Source organism: Mizuhopecten yessoensis, unplaced genomic scaffold (assembly GCF_002113885.1).
Source record: "Mizuhopecten yessoensis strain PY_sf001 unplaced genomic scaffold, ASM211388v2 scaffold733, whole genome shotgun sequence".
NCBI lineage: Eukaryota > Metazoa > Mollusca > Bivalvia > Pectinida > Pectinidae > Mizuhopecten > Mizuhopecten yessoensis.
The window spans coordinates 184,594-208,477 of NW_018403694.1; the positions used below are offsets into that span (position 1 = coordinate 184,594).

The 23,884-nt window shown below is 37.3% G+C and overlaps 1 protein-coding gene across 4 annotated transcripts in view; it reads left to right on the forward strand.

The window, feature by feature from the left end:
• Nucleotides 1–23,884, forward strand: part of LOC110452228 (CDP-diacylglycerol--glycerol-3-phosphate 3-phosphatidyltransferase, mitochondrial-like) — a 79,763-nt gene that overhangs the window by 51,350 nt on the left and 4,529 nt on the right. For all 4 annotated transcript variants that reach the window (XM_021500615.1, XM_021500608.1, XM_021500623.1 and 1 more), the window contains 3 exons: nucleotides 10,971–11,275; nucleotides 13,986–14,211; nucleotides 16,551–16,633. In XM_021500615.1, the coding sequence (XP_021356290.1) occupies nucleotides 10,971–11,275; nucleotides 13,986–14,211; nucleotides 16,551–16,633 (614 nt within the window). The remainder of the gene's footprint in view (nucleotides 1–10,970; nucleotides 11,276–13,985; nucleotides 14,212–16,550; nucleotides 16,634–23,884) is intronic.

Consider the following 23,884-nt stretch of genomic DNA (forward strand, 5'->3'; position numbering starts at 1 on the left):
ATTGACTAAAATTTCAAAAATCTTCTTCTCAAGACCCAGATATGGTAGAATCAAATACTCTTCATAGATTGAAGGGTCTTAAGGTGCTTTACCAAAATTGTGAATTTCTTGACTCTGGGGTCTCACGTTTCCCCCTGGGGAGGGGGTAAACTTTACTATAGTTTATATAGGGAAATCACATTTTGGACCAACATTTGTTTAATTGCCATTGGAGGTAATTCAATTTAGGTTAGCATTATCAGTATTGGATAGCAGTTTGATAGTATGCGCATATCAGCCCTGACTGACCCCCAGTGGCTGATGGGTGGGGCCAAAAAGGGTTGAATTAACTGAAATTTCAAAAATCTTCTTAAAGACCCAGATATGGTAGAATCAAGCACTCTTCATAGATGGAAAGGTCTTAAGGTTTGATATTTGGCCAGTAGCATGCTGGGATGAAGGGCTACCAAGTTTGTTCAAATGAATGACCTTTGCCAATTTTTTCTGAATTACTTAAAACTTTAAGTCAAGACCCTGATATTTTGCCTGTGGCTTTATTTTAGTCCCTTTTTAAGGTTACAATTGTGAGATCAATACCAGGTGAGCGATTCAGGCCCATTGGGCATCTTGTTGTAACACACCATACTGCAAGGCACACCATTTTGATGGTTGGTATATTTTTATAACTCGCCATACTTCAAGGCACATCGTTTTGATGGTAAGTATATTTTTGTAACTCGCCATACTGCAAGGCACACCATTTTGATGGTAGGTATATTTTTGTAATTCGCCATACTGCAAGGCACATCCTTTTCATGGTTAATATATATTTTTGTAACTCGCCATACTGCAAAGCAAACCCTTTTGATGGTTGGTATATTTTTGTAACTCGTCATACTGCAAGGCATACCCTTTTGATGGTAAGTGTATTTTTGTCCCTCACCATACTGCATACTGTCTATCATTTGATGGTTTATTTCATACTTGTACATGTCTCTATTAATCTGTTAGGGATCAATAGTGTGGACAGACCAGTTCACTTAATGTAACATTTTATAGGTGAATCATTTCAAAGCTGCAGGCCAAACTGTTTGAAACACACAATAAACAAAAATGGCCTATTGCTGTTATCAGAAAAAAACCACCCACAGATCTTTACTATCTGAAGTCCTCCTACACTGAAAGACGCCTGTTAACTATACATGCTACCTGTTAACTATACATGCTACCTGTTAACTATACATGTTACCTGTTAACTATACATGCTACCTTTTAGCTATACATGCTACCTGTTAACTATACATGCTAGATCTCTGAGGCAACATCTTGCAGATTTTCACATAAAATTATGGAAATGCCTTACATTTTTTAATGATCGATAGGTGAACCATTTTCCCATGGCTGTTTCCTCGAAGTTTAACATGGTTCTACAATTTTGAGCAATAATTAATGAGAGCTCTCAAGGAGCAGTTATGTGACCATCATCTGATAAGATTCTAATGCAAGATCTCTTCCGATATTGAAGTTCCAGATTATTTAACTGATGTCAGCAGACTTGTGATTTGATCTCAGTGTCTTTTTCAATAGAAATTAGTACTATGAAACAAATTCATAATATAGATTTTGTTGGAATATTTCTTATTGTTGCATTTATTTTCTTGATGCTATAGTTTGTTAAACATTTTTAGTCATTGCATGAAGTCATTGGCCTCAGCTTCAACATATCGCATGCAGTGTATCTCCCTAGGTTAGCAGAATTTCTGAGGATAAAAAGAAGTGGCATAATCACAAAACATGCTCTCTGTCATGTTTGTAATGTTAGCACAAAGTGTTGGACACCGTGACAATGTCTGGCAACATGTTACTTTACAATTAAAAGCACTATTAAAGTAAAAAGAATGGTAATTGGCATATTTTAAAGGTAAAGGCTTAGTTCTGAATGTGTAGATATTTGATTTACAAATTATAATGCTGAACGCCATTGCTTTTTCTCAAAGCTGATCATTTCAGTCCTCTTCTTGCCTTAAAGTTTAAAATTAATGTAATTTAACATAGAAAACTGTTGTCCTTACACCCTTATCAAATCCACTTTCTAGCGGACCATCATCAGATGGTAAGCTATTCAAATCACTCTTCGTCCGTGGTCCGTCCTCCTTCATTCCGTCTGTCCTTAAACAATTCTTGTGAGCTCAGAAAGTACTTCAGGGATCATTCCCAAATTTCATATGAGGGTTCCCCATGGTTCCTAGTTAGACATGTCAAATTTATCAAATCCACTTTCTAGCGGACCATCATCAGATGGTAAGCTATTCAAATCACTCTTCGTCCGTGGTCCGTCCTCCTTCATTCCGTCTGTCCTTAAACAATTCTTGTGAGCTCAGAAAGTACTTCAGGGATCATTCCCAAATTTCATATGGGGGTTCCCCATGGTTCCTAGTTAGGCATGTCAAATTTAAGGACTGATAAAAAAAGAAATGGCTGACAGTATTAAATTTTCAGAATTAACGTTAGTTAGCACTATTTTTAGCTCTCCTGGCCCGAAGGGCCATGTGAGCTCATGCCGTACTCCAGCGTCCGGCCGTCAATTTTTTCTTTTAAACAACTTCTTCTGAAGAACTGGAGGACCTAGGGTCATGATATTTGGCCAGTAGGTACCTGGGATGGAGTGCTATAAAGTTTCCTCATTAAAATGATATTGATCTACTTTCAAGGTCACAGGGCTCAAATATGTTCAAAACTTCAAACAACAATATCCTAAGAACCATTTGGACTAGAGTCATGATACTTGGGTATGTTATGAAGATCAGCAGTGCAAATCTTTTTCTTTATTACTGTAATGAGTTCAAATGTCAACTTTAAGTTCTAGCCGGAGTAGAATGTCAACGTGCGTTAACAGCTTTAAAATTACAATTTCAAATTTCAAACAACAATATCTTGAGAAGCATTAAAGAGATGTTAAAATGTCTTGTGGTCTAGTTACCAGATTTGGTCTGAAGTTACCTATATCTGGGATTCATGTAACAAGAACCAGGTGAGCGGTACAGGCCCTATGGGCCTCTTGTTTAGAATGGACAAGAGGAAACTATCTGGGACCCATTTTCACGCTTTTTATTATACGCCCGTCGAAGACGGGGACGTATTATGTTATCACGTGAGCGGGCGGGCGGCCGGGCGGCCGGGTGGGCAGGCAAACGATGTCCGCTCGATATCTCGAGTAATTATTAACGGATTAACTTCAAACTTCACAACAAGGTTAATTACCATGAAACCTCGGATAAGTTGGATAACCGCCATTATCCGACCATAATTTCTTGAGTTATGCCCCTTTACTTGCCGAAACAGTGTCCGCTCGATATCTCGAGTGATTATTAACGGATTAACTTCAAACTTCACAACAAGTTTAATTACCATGAAACCTCGGACAAGTTCGATAACCGCCATTATCCGACCATAATTTGTGGAGTTATGCCCCTTTATGGACTTGCCGAAACAGTGTCCGCTCGATATCTCGAGTAATTATTAACGGATTAACTTCAAACTTCACAACAAGGTTAATTACCATGAAACCTCGGACAAGTTCGATAACCGCCATTATCCGACCATAATTTGTGGAGTTATGCCCCTTTATGGACTTGCCGAAACAGTGTCCGCTCGATATCTCGAGTAATTATTAACGGATTAACTTCAAACTTCACAACAAGGTTAATTACCATGAAACCTCGGACAAGTTCGATAACCGCCATTATCCGACCATAATTTGTGGAGTTATGCCCCTTTATGGACTTGCCGAAACAGTGTCCGCTCGATATCTCGAGTAATTATTAACGGATTAACTTCAAACTTCACAACAAGGTTAATTACCATGAAACCTCGGACAAGTTTGATAACCGCCATTATCCGACCATAATTACTGGAGTTATTACCCTTGGTTTCATTAATGCGATGCATGCGTTCCATGATGTTGTATTGCACTCATTGATCTACCAGTTATGTTGAATGATTTCTCTTTTAATATCAATTACTCACAAATACTTCATATATTTCAATCATACAAACAACCGCTCATTCAATGTGTGACGGGCGTATTATATACCGCTCGCGGTAACCTTGTTTCAAATAATTTGATCTCAAGAAAAGAAAAGAAATTTGGTCAATCTTGGTGAATAAACAATAGCTACATGGATTCACACTGACCTTGTTCACCGAGAGGTCTGAAGTCACACGCCAGCCACTTAAATTACAGCCCAGGCCAATTAGCAGCATAATAGTTAGGTGTGAATGACCTGGCCAGCAGACTTAGCAGGGCTTGGTGACTGTTGAGCAATTAAATCAGTGATCCCACATCCAGTGGGGGCTAGTTGCTAGTTAAAATGTGATGACAGTTGATATTAACCTTAACAGCAACATAAGAGCTGTTAATACCGAAACGGAAATGTTGGAGGTGACTATAAAATGGAAACCAGACACTGACATTGAATCCCGAATTTATTCTCTTGCCGTCGGGATGGGATTGAGTGTTAATGAAAATAACATAAACAGAAGAAAACAAGTGTCTTCAGAATTGGATACATAAAAATAGTAGTTATTAGTTATTTTTTTCCCAACAAATTAATATTAAATATTCCCAATGTTTTGAGACATATTTTTTTCTGACCTGGGTTAACAAGGCCATCCCTCTAGAATTTCTTCTTTCTTTAATTACCTTTATTTTTTGCCTTTTATGTGATTTATTTACTTTTAAATATGGATAGCTTTATCTGGACTGTATTGGTAAATAAATCTTCAATTTTGGCTCTAACAAAGTAATTAGAGGCTTCAGAATAACACAAATGATTCAATACTATGTTATATGCTATATAATTTATGTTTTAAATATCTCACGAATTTCTCACGAATTCAGAAAAAAAATCTCACTAGTTTTTACCAAATCTCACTAAAAATAATCACTGATCTCACTATTTTGCACCGGAAAGTTATGGCATGTATGAATATCACATGAACGTTCCTGATGGTCCTTAGTTATGCATATCAATTATTGAGACTGATTAGAAAACCAAGAAGGCTGACAGGCAATGCACCATCTTAAATGTTGATAGTTTAAATTTGTCAGCGATATTTCTCAGAAAGTACTAAAGGGATCTATCCCAAATTTCACATAAAGGTTCCTAATGGCCTTATTTACGCATATTTAATATTGAGACTGATTGGAAAACAATGACAATTGAATGTGACAGTTCAAATCTATTATCACTATTTTAGTATATAGTTATGCAATTCTTATAAAATCCTATTTATTCCATTGTTGCGAAGAACAGATGACATTCTGAGGTTTAAGTTATTGTACACTATTCCTGTTAAAGATTTCCAACATTTGACTTTGTAATAGTACCTGTTTGGAAAATGAAGAGCAAAGAAGGTAAAAGATCATCTTTTGTAGATCTTATAAAGATCCTTTCATGGTTGGCGCCAAGATGTTTCTAGGATCTCTTGTTAAATTTAGTATCTGCTAAATTCAACATCAGTAGTACTTGACTGCTATGATTACTATAAGCCTGTCAAACTGAATTTAAAAGATTTAAATCTGCTTTTTCAGTCTGATAATCTGTTTCATAAACTTTGTATTATGAGCTAATTAGGGCTTTTCACCAGTTGGTGAAAAGACCTATTGTTTTTGTTATGTTTCTTATTCTTATTAGGGCTTTTCACCAATCTGGTGAAAAGACCTATTGTTTTTGTTAAGTTTCTTATTATTCTTCTTATTATTCATCTTCCGTACTTTGTGAATTCTGTTTCTCTTGATTGGTAAACGATAGGTTTATAGTCTTTTAAGTATGTTGTAGGAAAAGGTCTAGAGCTGATCGAGCAACATTTTCAAGGCGGTCAAAAATTAAATATGGCCGCCATGACGTCATAGGTCAAAATCTTAAAATGGCCATAACTCAAAAACGGTTTAATTTACAGAATTGACGCAATTATATTATATGTAGATTATCTAAGGGGCTAACTTTAATTACCACATGGTTTTTCATTTAAAGGTCAAATAAAAAAGCTCGCTGTTGGGTCAAAGGTCACATTTTTTGAAAAACATTCATTTTTCATATTTTTTGAAGAATATTTCAACAGATCAATGAATTCCGATGAATTTGATGTCTTTAGTTTTTCTGTAACATTTACCGTTGAGGTTGTACGCCATTTTGAAATATTTCCTTTGATCTTTTAAAAATTTCTCAATATATTAAAACTTGTTTTACTCCAATATCAATGACAAATATTTCGTTTAGTTGTAACGGGAAAAGTTTCCCTAGATGTCTTCTAACATTTACGTAACACTTTCAACTTCATCAAAAAAACAAAATGGCCGCCATGACGTCATAGAGTAAAATCTTTAAAACCGCTATAACTTGAGAACCGTTGATCGTACAGAATTTGTGAACGTAAATTATTTGTAGATAATTTCCATATCTAACTTTTTCTCACTACATGTTAAAACAAAATATTTCAAATTAAAAAGTGCGCCCCTGGGTCGAAGTTAACCAACTATTTTAAAAACATTCATTTTTCATTTTTTTTGAAAAATCCTCAATAGTTTGATGGAGAGTGTCATTCCAATGAGTTCGATGGCTTTAGTTTTTCTGTAACATTTACCGTTAACGTTGTACGCCATTTTGAATATTTCCTTTGATCTATTAAAATGCTGACAATATGTTAAAACTTCAGCGATCTTCTTCTCCAATTCTGCCATTGCAATATTAACCACAATTAATACATGTATTCCTCTAGGGGCCCTTACCAACTTATGTTACTTTTTGGATCCATTAATATTCCAAGATGGCCGCCACAAACTCTGATTGGTTAATAGCCTATACCAATATATTTCGTTAACGATATCAAACACGAGGTTGATCTTTGGATATCATGTAGAGATAGTCAAGGGCAAACTTTTTTGTTCATACTGTTTTAACAAAAAATGTCAACTTCCGGTTTCCGGCAGGGGTCAAAGTTAAAATGCACTATATTGGGTACCAACCTTAAAAAATCTTCTTCTCAAGTTCCACATGGTCTAGAGTCTTGATATTTGATAATAATGATTCTGAGATGTCGGGGTATCAGGTTTGAAAAAATGGTTGACATTGATCAACTATCAAGGTCACAATCAAGGTCACCAACTTCATATGTGCTATTTCAAGATAATGACTTCAAAAAACTTCTTCTAAAGTTCTACAAGGCCTAGAGTCCTACTATTTGATACATTAACATGGTCAGATGATTGACTAACAAGTTTGAAAAAATGATTGACCTTGAATGACTTTCAAGGTCACAGAGGTCATATGTGTAAAAATATTGAAACCACTTTTTCTGAATAACCAATATCTCCAGGGTAACGATGTTTGGCAAAGAAGCATGCTTGAATGAAGGGCTTTAAAGTGTGTGCAAATGAACGACATTGACCTACTCCAAATATCATTTCAAAGGTGAAAGTCAAAAACCGTTTTCATTTTTGTGCGATTGTCAAGTGCTTTGAGAACTCTCAGTACTTTGATTTGTATCAAGACATCTAATACACGCTGGTAATACCACATCGATTACTACGCACTCTCAATCTTAAAAGTGTGGACAGTTTACATCTCTACTGCAGTGGGTAAACATCAGCATTTCATTGGCATGGCAAACCTGACCGATAGACAAAAAGCTAGTCTAAATTCATCATCCTGATGTACATAGTGGAATGACTATATGACTCTTACGGACTACCTTCGTATACAACACTGCCCATTGGCTGCCGTTTTTTATCCGTTCTTTCTCTGACGTCATTTCGCACTCCGGGAATCCCCAACTACTCAGTAAGCTACTGTAGACTTGCACAAGTTATTATTAGGAGACCAAATCAGTCATTGCAGTGAAAAGCCCGTCAAATTGTTAGCCAACAATTTCTAGTTCTTATTCTTCTTCCGTATTTTGTGGAATCTGTATCTTTTGATTGGTAAAAGAGAGGTTTATAGTCTTTTAAGTATGTTGTAGGAAAAGGTGTAAAGCTGATCAAGCAACATTTTTGAAGTAGGTCAAAAATTAAATATGGCCGCCATGACGTCATAGGTCAAAATCTTAAAATGGCCATAACTCAAAAACGGTTTAATTTACAGAATTGACGCAATTACATTATCTGTAGATTATCTAAGGTGCTAACTTTAATTACCACATGGTTTTTCATTTAAAGGTCAAATAAAAAAGCTCGCTGTTGGGTCAAAGGTCATAATTTTTAAAAAACATTCATTTTTCATTGTTTTGAAGAATATTTCTACAGATCAATGAAGGATGTCATTCCGATGAATTTGATGTCTTTAGTTTTTCTGTAACATATACCGTTAAGGTTGTATGCCATTTTGAAAAAATTCCTTTGATCTTTTAAAAATTTCGCAATATATTAAAACTTGTTTTACTCCAATATCAATGACAAATATTTTGTTTAGTTGTAACGTGAAAAGTTTCCCTAGATGTCTTCTAACATTTGGTAACACTTTCAACTTCATCAAAAAAACAAAATGGCCGCCATGACGTCATAGGGTAAAATCGATAAAACCGCTATTACTCGAAAACCGTTGATTGTAGAGAATTTGTGAAAGTAAATTATTTGTAGATAATTTTCATATCTAACTTTTTCTCACTACATGTTAATACAAAATATTTCTAATTAAAAAGTGCGCCCCTGGGTCGAAGTTCACCAATTTTTTTAAAAACATTCATTTTTCATTTTTTTTGAAAAATTCTTCAATAGATTGATGGAAAGTGTCATTCCGATGAGTTCGATGTCTTAAGTTTTTCTGTAACATTTACCGTTAACGTTGTATGCCATTTTGAATATTTCCTTTGATCTTTTAAAATGCTGACAATATGTTAAAACTTCAACGATCTTCTTCTCCAAATCTGCCATTGCAATATTAACCACAATGAATGAATGTATTCCTCTAGGGGCCCTTACGAACTTATGTTACTTTTTGGAGCCATTTATATTCCAAGATGGCCGCCAAGATCTCTGATTGGTAAACAGCCTATACCAATATAATCCGTTAACGATATCAAACACGAGGTTGATCTTTGGATATCATATAGAGATAGCCAAGGGAAAACTTTTTCTTTCATACTGTTTTTAACAAAAAATGTCAACTTCCGGTTTCCGGCAGGGGTCAAAGTTAAAATGCACTATATTGGGTACCAACCTTAGAAAATCTTCTTCTCAAGTTCCACAAGGTCTAGAGTCTTGATATTTAATTGTAAAGATTCTGAGATGTCGGGGTATCAGGTTTGAAAAAATGTTTGACATTGATCAACTATCAAGGTCACAATCAAGGTCACAAACTTCATATGTGCTATTTCAAGATAATGACTTCAAAAAACTTCTTCTAAAGTTCTACAAGGCCTAGAGTCCTACTATTTAATACATTAACATGGTCAGATAATTGACTATCAAGTTTGAAAAAATGATTGACCTTGAATGACTTTCAAGGTCACAGAGGTCATATATGTAAAAAATATTGAAACTGGTAACCATTTCTGAATAACCAATTATTCCAGGGTAACGATGTTTGGCAAAGAAGCATGCTTGAATGAAGGGCTTTAAAGTTTGTGCAAATGAACGACCTTGACCTTCTCTAAAATATAATTTCAAAATTGAAAGTCAAAAACCGTTTTCATTTTTGTGCGATTGTGAAGTGCTTTCAGTACTCTCAGTACTTTGATTTATATCAGGACATCTTATACACGCTGGTAATACTACATCGATTACTACGCACTCCCAATCATAAAAATATGGACAGTTTACATCTCTACTGCGTTGGGTAAACATCAGCCTTTCTTTGGCATGGCAAACACAACTGATATAGACAAAAACCTATTTCAATTCATCATCCTGAAGTACATAGTGGAGGGACTATATGCCTTTTACAGACTACATTCGTATACAACACTGCCCATTGGCTGCCTATATTTATCCGTTCTTTCTCTGACGTCATTTTGCACTCCGGGAATCCATAACTACTCAGTAAGCTACTGTAGACTTGCACAGGTTATTATTAGGAGGCCAAATCAGTCCTTACAGTGAAAAGCCCGTCAAATTGTTAGCCAACAGTTTCTAGTTAGTAGTGATTTTACAAAAACAACTCTGTTATAGTCAAAATAAAGTTGCTTCTTTGTATTATTTCATACTTAGTGGAATAAGATAGGGTTTTATACTGAGAAATACGTCGTAGATGAAACCTCCCTTACTTCGACCCTAATTCCTTTAAATGAGTAAGCTTTTTATGAAATAGATTGTAGAATGAAAGGAATTTGATTTTGCACTTTCATAGAACTGACAACAACATACCAATGTGGGTACAGATGTTATTAGGGCCCTGTATCGGAGATACAGGTACCCTATAGTAATCACTCTGTCTATCTGTCTGTCTGGCCATCCACAAATTTTGTTCACACACTGAGGTTAAAAGTCGTCAAGGTCAAAGGTCAAGGTCATTAGGTTCAAAGGTCCAGGTCAAATTTTGCATCTTCTCACTGATGAACATTTTGCTATGACATGATGAAGCAAAGTTGATCAGAATTAAACAAAGGAGTCAACTGACCAAACATCAAGGTCAAAAGTCCAGGTCAAATTTTGTAGCTTTTCACTAATGAGCATTTTATGACATATGAAGCAAAGTTGGTCGAAATTAAAGAATAAGTCAACTGACTAAAGATCAGGGTCACTGTGTTAAAGGTCAAGGTCATTTGGGTCCAAAGGTCAAAAACAAAGTGGATCTATGACTTTGACCCTGGCTCTTGATGGAGGAGGTTATTTAAGGTGAAATAAAACAAATCAAAGCTAACAAATGAGTATTGCACCGGTAGATTGCTTCTTGATGATTATGGGGAGTATATTGCCACAAGACGGGGCCCTTACTGACCTGTCAGTGATCTAGTTTTAAACTGCAGTGTTTTAAGGTATAAAGTTTAATTTTTAGACAAGGATGATGGTGTTGAATACAAGAAAGAGGCCCGCCAGAGAATTCTAGATATTGTGAGGAATAAGAGGAATGAGGGACAACTGACTAGGGATGGTGTGGACACCTGGGTATACCCTCTGGTACAGATGGGACCTCTAGGGATTCAAGATGATGAACAAGTCATGAAACACATGTTAAGAAAAGCCAAGAAAGAGGAAAAGTTACTGCTGGCATCAGGATACTTTAACTTGACAGAAGATTATATGCAGATTATTCTGCAAGAGACAGATGCTCAATTTGACATTTTAATGTCATCACCAGAGGTAAGGCTCCATGATTTTTAATTGTTATTGGTCACTTGACCACCACCTTATAGCTACTTGGGATCATACGTTCTTGTTCTTCTTAAAGTCACTCAGCTCCTCCCTGTTCCATGGGTATAGTGCCCCCTGACCATGAGTAACTTATTTCCCCAATAAGAAGGATTTTAGGAGGGAAACTATAAATTAGTCGATTGTTTCCCTCTTTATTTTATATTTAGCTCACCTGCCTGAAGGGCAAGTGAGCTTATGCGGTGGTTCAGCTTCCAGCGTCTGTCCGGCGTCAACTTTTTACTTTAAACAACTTCTTCGCAGTAACCAAAAGGCCTAGGATGATGATATTTGACCACTAAGTAGCATGTTGGGATGAAGGGCTACCAAGTGTGTTCATATAAATTACCTTTGCCCATTTTCAAGGTGTCATGGGTCAAAGATGTTCTTCTAAATAACCAAGAGGCCTAGGGTGATGATATTTGGCCTGTTACATGCTGAAATGAAGGGCTACCAATTGCAAGTTTGTTAAAATGGATGACCTTGACTTATATTCCAGGCCACATGGGGTCAACTAAGTTTCAAAACCTTAAAACAACTTCTTCTGAAGAACCAAGAGGCCTAGGATAATGATATTTGGCCAGTAACATGCTGGGATATAGGGCACATATGTTTGTTCAAATGAATGACCTTGACTTATATTCAATGTCAAAGGGGTCAAATATGTTTTAAAACTTTAAACAACTTCTTTTGATAAACCAAGATGCCTAGGATGATGATATATGGCCAGTAATATGCAGGAATGAAGGGCTACCTAGTTTGTTCAAATGAATGACCGTCTCTCGTTTTTAAAGTCATAGGGGTCAAATTATATTAAAATCTTTTAACGACTTCTTCTGAATAACCAACAGGCCTAGGGTGATGATATTTGGCCAATTACATGCTTGAATGAAGTGCTACCATGCTTGTTCAAATGAATGAACTTGACTTATATTCCAGGTCACATGGGTCAAATATGTTTAAAACCTTTAAACAACTTCTTCTGAATAACAAAAAAGGTCATGGGTGATGATATATGGCCAGAAGCATGCTGGGATGTAAGGCTATAAAGTCTGTTCAGCCCTATGTCCTTGTTAGACTTTCAAGGTCACAGGGGTCATATGTTTAAGTATTTTAGTAGATTGTTTTGAATCAAACACTGATATTTTGCCTGTAGCTGTATTTTAGTCCACTGTTAGGATTTCAAGTTCGAGATTAATGCCAGGTGAGTGATTCAGGCCCATTCAGCCTTTTGTCTTTCAGATTTTTGATGCTGAAGGGCAGGTGAGCCTATGCCCTGCTGTAGTATTTGTTGTCCATCTATCCGCCTGTCATCTGTCGTCCATCAACTTTTGTTTAAAGGATTTTTTCTAAAGAGTCAAGAACTTTGGCTGATAGAGCTGGGATAGAGTCCAAAAATGTCTGCAGATAAAATTAATCTTTACCTATATTCAAGGTCAAATATGTTAAACATTTCAAATGACCTCTTCTGAAGAACCAAAATACCTAGAGTCATGATATTAGGCTGGTAGCTTCTTTGATGGAACCCAACACAGTTTTGCAAATGAAAGTGACGTTTCTTGTTAGCTATTATTGGGACAAACGTGTGTATGGAAAAAAAAATCTTCAGGATTGATAGTTGTCATACAGATTTTCCACAGATTTTTGATATGTGTAGTTCACACCTTAAAGTTTAACTACATCATTAGGAACAATATCTGTCTCGCCTATACTAAAGGCTAAATAGCATCGAGAGTGTTTCCCTATGCAAATGAGCTAACATTTATCAGACTTTCATTTGGTTTAATTCAAACCAATCCATTAAATTTCTAGACATTTCCAATAGTGATTTTTAAACCATCAGGGTCTTTACTTAAAGCACAAACAGTATTGTCGTCTGCATAGTTATAAAATTTGGACAATTGCACATATGAAAACATATTTTTTACATATATATATTATAAAGCAGCAGGCTGAGTTTAGACCCCTGGGGTACCCCTTCAGCACTTCTTGCCAGTGACAGCATTTGGAGCCAATTTTACCTGCTTATTCCTGCTGGTCAGATAGCTGGATACCAGTTTTAACTGAGGCTCTGCTCAGGCCATAGGTTGACTGACCCAAATCCTGGTCGGAAGGATGCAGAGAAAGGATGGAAAATATTAGTTTCTTGACATTGACCTTAGAGATAGCTTTTTCAACCATGGAAGGAGAAAAATGATTCAAATAGAATTTGGACAGATCAAGGTTGTGTTCCCTAATACTGGCTAGAATATTTTCAGCATAAAATCCTGTACCAATGTCAGAGGCAAAATTTACATTAAAGTTACTTAAAACATCGCTGACCTCAGTTTGGTCACTAATAATAGCCTCATCTTCATTAAGCGTTTGAAAATGTAAATGTGCATGATTATATAGTTTTCGTAATTTAGTAACAAAATTACTGTGAGTTTGATATTCTTCCCAATTTGAAGCTGATTTACAATTATTGTATTTGTTTAGAAGCAAGCGTTTCTTATACACAACTTGAGTTTGGCATTAAAATAGACACATTTAACAAACTGACTTTGTTAGTTCAGTGACCTTATTTGAGTTTGGATTAAACTATTCATAGATAACATAATGTAACTTCTAAAAGAAATTACATACACCTAATGTTTGAGTATGAATACTTTGATATTTACAGACAAATGGATTCTTCGGTGCAAAAGGTGTGTCTGGGGCTGTGCCCTTTTTGTACGTGCAGACTGCCAAGGAGTTTTACAACAGGATCTGTCAGGGTGACCAAGAGGCAAGGATACAGCTGCAGGAGTACTTCCATGAAACCTGGTCTTTCCATGTGAAGGGGTTGTGGTACTACTTCAGTGACTCCAAAGGACCTGCCATGACCATAATTGGCTCCAGCAACTTTGGTACAAAGCTTTTGATTAAACCTTACATTAGTTATGCTAAAAACAATATATGTTTACAATAATACTGACTGTGAACCTAGCTGTGGGTTAGGGTTAGGGTTAGGGTTGAGGTTCTCCATCAACTGCCAGTATGGTTATGTATATTGTTAAAGGACTTGGGTAATGATCCCTCAGACTAAAAGTCATTAGGGATGGAATCAGACTGTATAAAGATCCTGATGGAATGAATGTATTCATGTCCTCATGCTCAGCAATAAGATATATTTTAAGTGGTGTTAATCTAAACCATTTCTATGTTATGAGTTAGTTACTATTCCCCAGAGGAACACCAATGAGTTAGTTACTATTCCCCAGAGGAACACCAATGAGTTAGTTACTTTTCCCCAGGGGAACACCAATGAGTTAGTTACTATTCCCCAGGGGAACACCAATGAGTTAGTTACTATTCCCCAGGGGAACACCAATGAGTTAGTTACTATTCCCCAGGGGAACACCAATGAGTTAGTTACTATTCCCCAGGGGAACACCAATGAGTTAGTTACTATTCCCCAGGGGAACACCAATGAGTTAGTTACTATTCCCCAGGGGAACACCAATGAGTTAGTTACTATTCCCCAGGGGAACACCAATGAGTTAGTTACTATTCCCCAGGGGAACACCAATGAGTTAGTTACTATTCCCCAGGGGAACACCAATGAGTTAGTTACTATTCCCCAGGGGAACACCAATGAGTTAGTTACTATTCCCCAGGGGAACACCAATGAGTTAGTTACTATTCCCCAGGGGAACACCAATGAGTTAGTTACTATTCCCCAGGGGAACACCAATGAGTTAGTTACTATTCCCCAGGGGAACACCAATGAGTTAGTTACTATTCCCCAGGGGAACACCAATGAGTTAGTTACTATTCCCCAGGGGAACACCAATGAGTTAGTTACTATTCCCCAGGGGAACACCAATGAGTTAGTTACTATTCCCCAGGGGAACACCAATGAGTTAGTTACTATTCCCCAGGGGAACACCAATGAGTTAGTTACTATTCCCCAGGGGAACACCAATGAGTTAGTTACTATTCCCCAGGGGAACACCAATGAGTTAGTTACTATTCCCCAGGGGAACACCAATGAGTTAGTTACTATTCCCCAGGGGAACACCAATGAGTTAGTTACTATTCCCCAGGGGAACACCAATGAGTTAGTTACTATTCCCCAGGGGAACACCAATGAGTTAGTTACTATTCCCCAGGGGAACACCAATGAGTTAGTTACTATTCCCCAGGGGAACACCAATGAGTTAGTTACTATTCCCCAGGGGAACACCAATGAGTTAGTTACTATTCCCCAGGGGAACACCAATGAGTTAGTTACTATTCCCCAGGGGAACACCAATGAGTTAGTTACTATTCCCCAGGGGAACACCAATGAGTTAGTTACTATTCCCCAGGGGAACACCAATGAGTTAGTTACTATTCCCCAGGGGAACACCAATGAGTTAGTTACTATTCCCCAGGGGAACACCAATGAGTTAGTTACTATTCCCCAGGGGAACACCAATGAGTTAGTTACTATTCCCCAGGGGAACACCAATGAGTTAGTTACTATTCCCCAGGGGAACACCAATGAGTTAGTTACTATTCCCCAGGGGAACACCAATGAGTTAGTTACTATTCCCCAGGGGAACACCAATGAGTTAGTTACTATTCCCCAGGGGAACACCAATGAGTTAGTTACTATTCCCCAGGGGAACACCAATGAGTTAGTTACTATTCCCCAGGGGAACACCAATGAGTTAGTTACTATTCCCCAGGGGAACACCAATGAGTTAGTTACTATTCCCCAGGGGAACACCAATGAGTTAGTTACTATTCCCCAGGGGAACACCAATGAGTTAGTTACTATTCCCCAGGGGAACACCAATGAGTTAGTTACTATTCCCCAGAGGAACACCAATGAGTTAGTTACTATTCCCCAGGGGAACACCAATGAGTTAGTTACTATTCCCCAGGGGAACACCAAGGCCAATCCTTATAGCAAGAATATTTTTTTTTCTCATATCTAACAGTTAAAATTATATAGTTAGATAACCAACCGCTTCCAGAAAATAACAAATTGTATTTGTTACGACAATACTGCCACTGTTTTGGACATCAGTTTAACCTTGTTGTCTAATGGGTAAGAGCAGTTATTTTAAGAGAAGAGGACATGACATGGGCATTTCTTACAAGTAAGCTGCTGTAAGATTTATATCTTATCAGCTGACAACCGATTCGAGATTGACTTAAACTATCTGTAATGATATCATTGATTTTCTGAGATAACAGTAATTGTAATTCCTTGCAGGTCACAGATCTGTGTACAGAGACTTGGAATGCCAGGCAGTAGTGGTAACAAACAACACTAGTCTTCAGAACCAACTCAAAAAGGTACCAGCACTGTAGTCTGTGGTGTTCACATGCTTGCTTAACCCTTTCACCACTGTAGACCATAATAGACTCATCCAGATCAATGCATGGTAGAGTCTACTAAAGTTACATTGGGGTGAAAGGGTTAAAAAGATTGATTCAGTTAATTTTTTCTGGGTGTTTATACAATGTGTGCTAAACTATGTTATTTTTTCTCTGGGTGTTTGTACAGACGATGGCATTTTATCTGGGTGTTTATACAGGAGATGGTATTTTGTCTTGGTGTTTATAGACAATGGCATTTTATCTGGGTGTTTATACAGAAGATGGTATTTTGTCTGGGTGTTTATAGACGATGGTATTTTGTCTTGGTGTTTATACAGACGATGGTATTTTGTCTAGGTGTTTATACAGACGATGGCATTTTATCTGGGTGTTTATACAGACGATAATTTTGTCTGAGTGTCCATACAGACGATGGTATTTTGTCTAGGTGTTTATACAGACGATGGTATTTTGTCTTGGTGTTTATAGACGATGGTATTTTATCGGGGTGTTTATACAGAATATGGTATTTTGTCTTGGTGTTTATATAGACGATGGTATTTTATCTGGGAGTTTATACAGAAGATGGTATTTTGTCTTGGTGTTTATAGACGATGGTATTTTATCTGGTAGTTTATACAGACGATGGTATTTTGTCTTTGTGTGTATACAGACGATGGTATTTTGTCTAGGTGTTTATACAGACGATGGCATTTTATCTGGATGTTTATACAGAATATGGTATTTTGTCTTGGTGTTTACATAGACCCTGGTATTTTGTCTTGGTGTTTACATAGACCATGGTATTTTTCTTGGTGTTTATATAGTTGATGGTATTTTGTCTTGGTGTTTATATAGACAATGGTATTTTGTCTTGGCGTTTATACAGACAATGGTATTTTGTCTTGGTAATTATACAGACTATGGCATTTTATCTGAGTGTTTATACAGAAGATGGTATTTTGTCTTGGTGTTTTTACAGACGATGGTATTTTGTCTTGGTGTTTATACAGATGATGGCATTTTATCTGGGTGTTTATACAGAAGATGGCATTTTGTCTTGGTGTTTATATAGACGATGGTATTTTATCTGGTTGTTTATACAGACGATGGTATTTTATCTGGGTGTTTATTCAGACGATGGTATTTTGTCTTGGTGTTTATACAGACAATGCTACTTTGTCTGGGTGTTTATATAGATGATGGTATTTTATCTGAGTGTTTGTACAGACAATGGCATTTTATCTGGGTGTTTATACAGACGATGGCATTTTGTCTTGAGTGTTTATACAGAAGATGGTATTTGTCTGGGTGTTTATACAGACAATGGTATTTTGTCTAGGTGTTTATACAGAAGATGGTATTTTGTCTTGGCGTTTATACAGGCAATGGTATTTTGTCTTGGTGTTTATACAGAAGATGGTATTATACAGACAATGGTATTTTGTCTTGGTGTTTATATAGACGATGGCATTTTGTCTTGGTGTTTATACAGAAGATGGTATTTTGTCTTGGCGTTTATACAGACAATGGTATTTTGTCTTGGTGTTTATACAGACGATGGCATTTTATCTGAGTCTTTATACAGAAGATGGTATTTTGTCTTGGTGTTTATACAGACGATGGTATTTTGTCTTGGTGTTTATACAGATGATGGCATTTTATCTGGGTGTTTATACAGACGATGGCATTTTGTCTTGGTGTTTATATAGAAGATGGTATTTTATCTGGTTATTTATACAGACGATGGTATTTTATCTGGGTGTTTATTCAGACGATGGTATTTTGTCTTGGTGTTTATACAGACAATGCTATTTTGTCTAGGTGTTTATATAGATGATGGTATTTTATCTGAGTGTTTGTACAGACAATGGCATTTTATCTGGGTGTTTATACAGACGATGGCATTTCGTCTTGAGTGTTTATACAGAAGATGGTATTTGTCTGGGTGTTTATACAGACAATGGTATTTTGTCTGAGTGTTTATACAGAAGATGGTATTTTGTCTGGGTGTTTATGCAGAAGATGGTATTATACAGACAATGGTATTTTGTCTTGGTGTTTATATAGACGATGGTATTTTGTCTTGGTGTTTATACAGAAGATGGTATTATACAGACAATGGTATTTTGTCTTGGTGTTTATATAGACGATGGTATTTTATCTGGGTGTTTATACAGACGATGGTATTTTGTCCGGGTGTTTATACAGAAGATGGTATTTGTCTGGGTGTTTATACAGACGATGGTATTTTGTCTGAGTGTTTATATAGAAGATGGTATTTTGTCTGGGTGTTTATACAGAAGATGGTATTTTGTCTTGGCGTTTATACAGAAGATGGTATTATACAGACAATGGTATTTTGTCTTGGTGTTTATATAGACGATGGTATTTTATCTGGGTGTTTATACAGACGATGGTATTTTGTCCGGGTGTTTATACAGAAGATGGTATTTGTCTGGGTGTTTATACAGACGATGGTATTTTGTCTGAGTGTTTATATAGAAGATGGTATTTTGTCTGGGTGTTTATACAGAAGATGGTATTTTGTCTTGGCGTTTATACAGAAGATGGTATTATACAGACAATGGTATTTTGTCTTGGTGTTTATATAGACGATGGTATTTTATCTGGGTGTTTATACAGACGATGGTATTTTGTCTGGGTGTTTATACAGACGATGGTATTTTATCTGGGTGTTTATACAGACGATGGCATTTTGTCTTGGTGTTTATATAGACGATGGTATTTTATCTGGGTGTTTATACGGACAATTATTTTGTCTGAGTGTTTATACAGACGATGTTATTTTGTCTGGGTATTTATACAGAAGATGGTATTTTGTCTGGGTGTTTATACAGACAATGGTATTTTGTCGGAGTATTTATACAGACAATGGTATTTTGTCTGGGCGTTTATACAGACAATGGTATTTTGTCTGGGCGTTTATACAGACAATGGTATTTTGTCTGGGTGTTTATGAAGATGATGCTAATTTAACGTTACAGGATGAGTGGTGTGTGCATGATGTGCGAACATAAAAAATTGGACGATCATAATGTGCGCACGATGGACGAACGTTGTGCGATAACAATCCTGGTTGGTGTAAATTGAGTGTTTTTTAAACGACCTTAATCGACACATGAATGTAAGATTTGTAGGTTGGATGTTGTCTGGGTGTTGTATACAGTAGGTTGGATGCTGTCTGGGTGTTGTATATAGTAGGTTGAATGTTGTCTGGGTGTTGTATACAATAGGTTAGATGTTGTCCGGGTGTTGTATACAGTAGGATGGAGGTTGTCTGGGTGTTGTATACAATAGGTTAGATGTTGTCTGGGTGTTGTATACAATAGGTTAGATGTTGTCCGGGTGTTGTATACAGTAGGATGGAGGTTGTCTGGGTGTTGTATACAGTAGGTTGGATGTTGTCTGGGTGTTGTATACAATAGGTTAGATGTTGTCCGGGTGTTGTATACAGTAGGATGGAGGTTGTCTGGGTGTTGTATACAGTAGGTTGGATGTTGTCCGGGTGTTGTATACAGTAGGATGGAGGTTGTCTGGGTGTTGTATACAGTAGGTTGTTGTCTGAGTGTTGTATACAATAGGTTAGATGTTGTTTTGGTGTTGTATATAGTAGGTTGGCTGCTGTCTGGGTGTTGTATATAGTAGGTTGAATGTTGTCTGGGTGTTGTATACAGTAGGTTGGCTGCTGTCTGGGTGTTGTATATAGTAGGTTGAATGTTGTCTGGGTGTTGTATACAATAGGTTAGATGTTGTCCGGGTGTTTATACAGAAGATGGTATTTGTCTGGGTGTTTATACAGACGATGGTATTTTGTCTGAGTGTTTATATAGAAGATGGTATTTTGTCTGGGTGTTTATACAGAAGATGGTATTTTGTCTTGGTGTTTATACAGAAGATGGTATTATACAGACAATGGTATTTTGTCTTGGTGTTTATATAGATGATGGTATTTTATCTGGGTGTTTATACAGACGATGGTATTTTGTCTGGGTGTTTATACAGACGATGGTATTTTATCTGGGTGTTTATACAGACGATGGCATTTTGTCTTGGTGTTTATATAGACGATGGTATTTTATCTGGGTGTTTATACGGACAATTATTTTGTCTGAGTGTTTATACAGACGATGTTATTTTGTCTGGGTATTTATACAGAAGATGGTATTTTGTCTGGGTGTTTATACAGACAATGGTATTTTGTCGGAGTATTTATACAGACAATGGTATTTTGTCTGGGCGTTTATACAGACAATGGTATTTTGTCTGGGCGTTTATACAGACAATGGTATTTTGTCTGGGTGTTTATGAAGATGATGCTAATTTAACGTTACAGGATGAGTGGTGTGTGCATGATGTGCGAACATAAAAAATTGGACGATCATAATGTGCGCACGATGGACGAACGTTGTGCGATAACAATCCTGGTTGGTGTAAATTGAGTGTTTTTTAAACGACCTTAATCGACACATGAATGTAAGATTTGTAGGTTGGATGTTGTCTGGGTGTTGTATACAGTAGGTTGGATGCTGTCTGGGTGTTGTATATAGTAGGTTGAATGTTGTCTGGGTGTTGTATACAATAGGTTAGATGTTGTCCGGGTGTTGTATACAGTAGGATGGAGGTTGTCTGGGTGTTGTATACAATAGGTTGGATGTTGTCTGGGTGTTGTATACAGTAGGATGGAGGTTGTCTGGGTGTTGTATACAGAAGGTTGGATGTTGTCTGGGTGTTGTATACAGTAGGATGGAGGTTGTCTGGGGGTTGTATACAGCAGGTTGGATGTTGTCTGGGTGTTGTATACAGTAGGTTCAATGTTGTCTGGGGGTTGTATATAGTAGGGTAGATGTTATCTGGATGTTGTATACAGTAGGTTGGATGTTGTCTGGGTGTTGTATACAGTAGGTTGGATGGTGTCTGGGTGTTGTATACAGTAGGTTGGATGATGTATAGTGAATGTTGAATGGTGTCTGGGTGTTGTATACAGTAGGTTCAATGTTGTCTGGGGGTTGTATATAGTAGGGTAGATGTTATCTGGATGTTGTATACAGTAGGTTGGATGTTGACTGGGTGTTGTATACAGTAGGTTCAATGTTGTCTGGGTGTTGTATATAGTAGGTTAGATGTTATCTGGATGTTGTATACAGTAGGTTGGATGTTGTCCGGGTGTTGTATACAGTAGGATGGAGGTTGTCTGGGTGTTGTATACAATAGGTTAGATGTTGCCCGGGTGTTGTATACAGTAGGATGGAGGTTGTCTGGGGGTTGTATACAGCAGGTTGGATGTTGTCTGGGTGTTGTATACAGTAGGTTGGCTGCTGTCTGGGGGTTGTATATAGTAGGTTGGATGTTGTCTGGGTGTTGTATACAGTAGGATGGAGGTTGTCTGGGTGTTGTATACAGTAGGATGGATGTTGTCTGGGTGTTGTATACAGCAGGTTGGATGTTGTCTGGGTGTTGTATACAGTAGGATGGAGGTTGTCTGGGGGTTGTATACAGCAGGTTGGATGTTGTCTGGGTGTTGTATACAGTAGGATGGAGGTTGTCTGGGTGTTGTATACAGTAGGATGGATGTTGTCTGGGTGTTGTATACAGCAGGTTGGATGTTGTCTGGGTGTTGTATACAGTAGGATGGAGGTTGTCTGGGTGTTGTATACAGAAGGTTGGATGTTGTCTGGGTGTTGTATACAGTAGGTTGGCTGTTGTCTGGGTGTTGTATATAGTAGGTTGGATGTTGTCTGGGTGTTGTATACAGTAGGTTGGATGGTGTCTGGGTGTTGTATACAGTAGGTTGGATGATGTTTTGTGAATGTTGAATGTTGTCTGGGTGTTGTATACAGTAGGTTGGCTGTTGTCTGGGTGTTGTATATAGTAGGTTGGATGTTGTCTGGGTGTTGTATACAGTAGGATGGAGGTTGTCTGGGTGTTGTATACAGCAGGTTGGATGTTGTCTGGGTGTTGTATACAGTAGGATGGAGGTTGTCTGGGGGTTGTATACAGCAGGTTGGATGTTGTCTGGGTGTTGTATACAGTAGGATGGAGGTTGTCTGGGTGTTGTATACAGAAGGTTGGATGTTGTCTGGGTGTTGTATACAGTAGGATGGAGGTTGTCTGGGTGTTGTATACAGTAGGTTGGATGTTGTCTGGGTGTTGTATACAGTAGGTTGGATGATGTATAGTGAATGTTGAATGTTGTCTGGGTGTTGTATACAGTAGGTTCAATGTTGTCTGGGTGTTGTATATAGTAGGTTAGATGTTATCTGGATGTTGTATACAGTAGGTTGGATGTTGTCTGGGTGTTGTATACAGTAGGTTCAATGTTGTCTGGGTGTTGTATATAGTAGGTTCGATGTTATCTGGGTGTTGTATACAGTAGGTTGACTGTTGTCTGGGTGTTGTATAGCAGTATAGCAGTGCAAATGTTTTTCTTAATTACAGTTATGAGGTCAAAGTTTTAAGGGCTAAGTCGGGGTCAAAGGTCAACATGGGTTAAAAGTTTTAACAATCTCCTACTCAAGTTCCATAAGGCCCAGGGTCATGATATTTGGCCAGTAGATACCTGGGATAGAGTCTATACAGTTTCGTCATTAAAATGACCTTGACCTACATTCAAGGTTACAGGGGTCAAATATGTTAAAAACCTCAAACAACAACATCCTAAGAACCATTTGAACTAGCTAGTGTCATGATACTTGGGTACTTTCTGAAAACCAGCAGTGCGAATATTTTTCTTAATTACAGTAATGAGGTCAAAGGTCAACCTTAAGTGCTAGTCTGGGGTCAAAGGTCAACATGGGTTAAAAGCTTTAACAATCTTCCATTCAAGTTCCAAAAGGCCCAGGGTCATGATATTTTTTGGCCAGTAGGTACCTGGGATGGAGTGCTATAAAATATCCTCATTATCATTACACCAACCACAATTGTTATCGCAATTGTTCAAGCAATTATCGTCCAATTTTTTATCGTTCGCACATTGTTTGCACACCGCACATCGTGTAACGTTGTGCAATCCCACAACTGTAGTAACAATTGTCTGTCTTGTCTATCATGTAGTAACAATTGTCTGTCTTGTCTATCATGTAGTAACAATTGTCTGTCTTGTCTTTCATGTAGTAACAATTGTTTGTCTTGTCTTTCATGTAGTAACAATTGTCTGTCTTGTCTATCATGTAGTAACAATTGTCTGTCTTGTCTTTTATGTAGTAA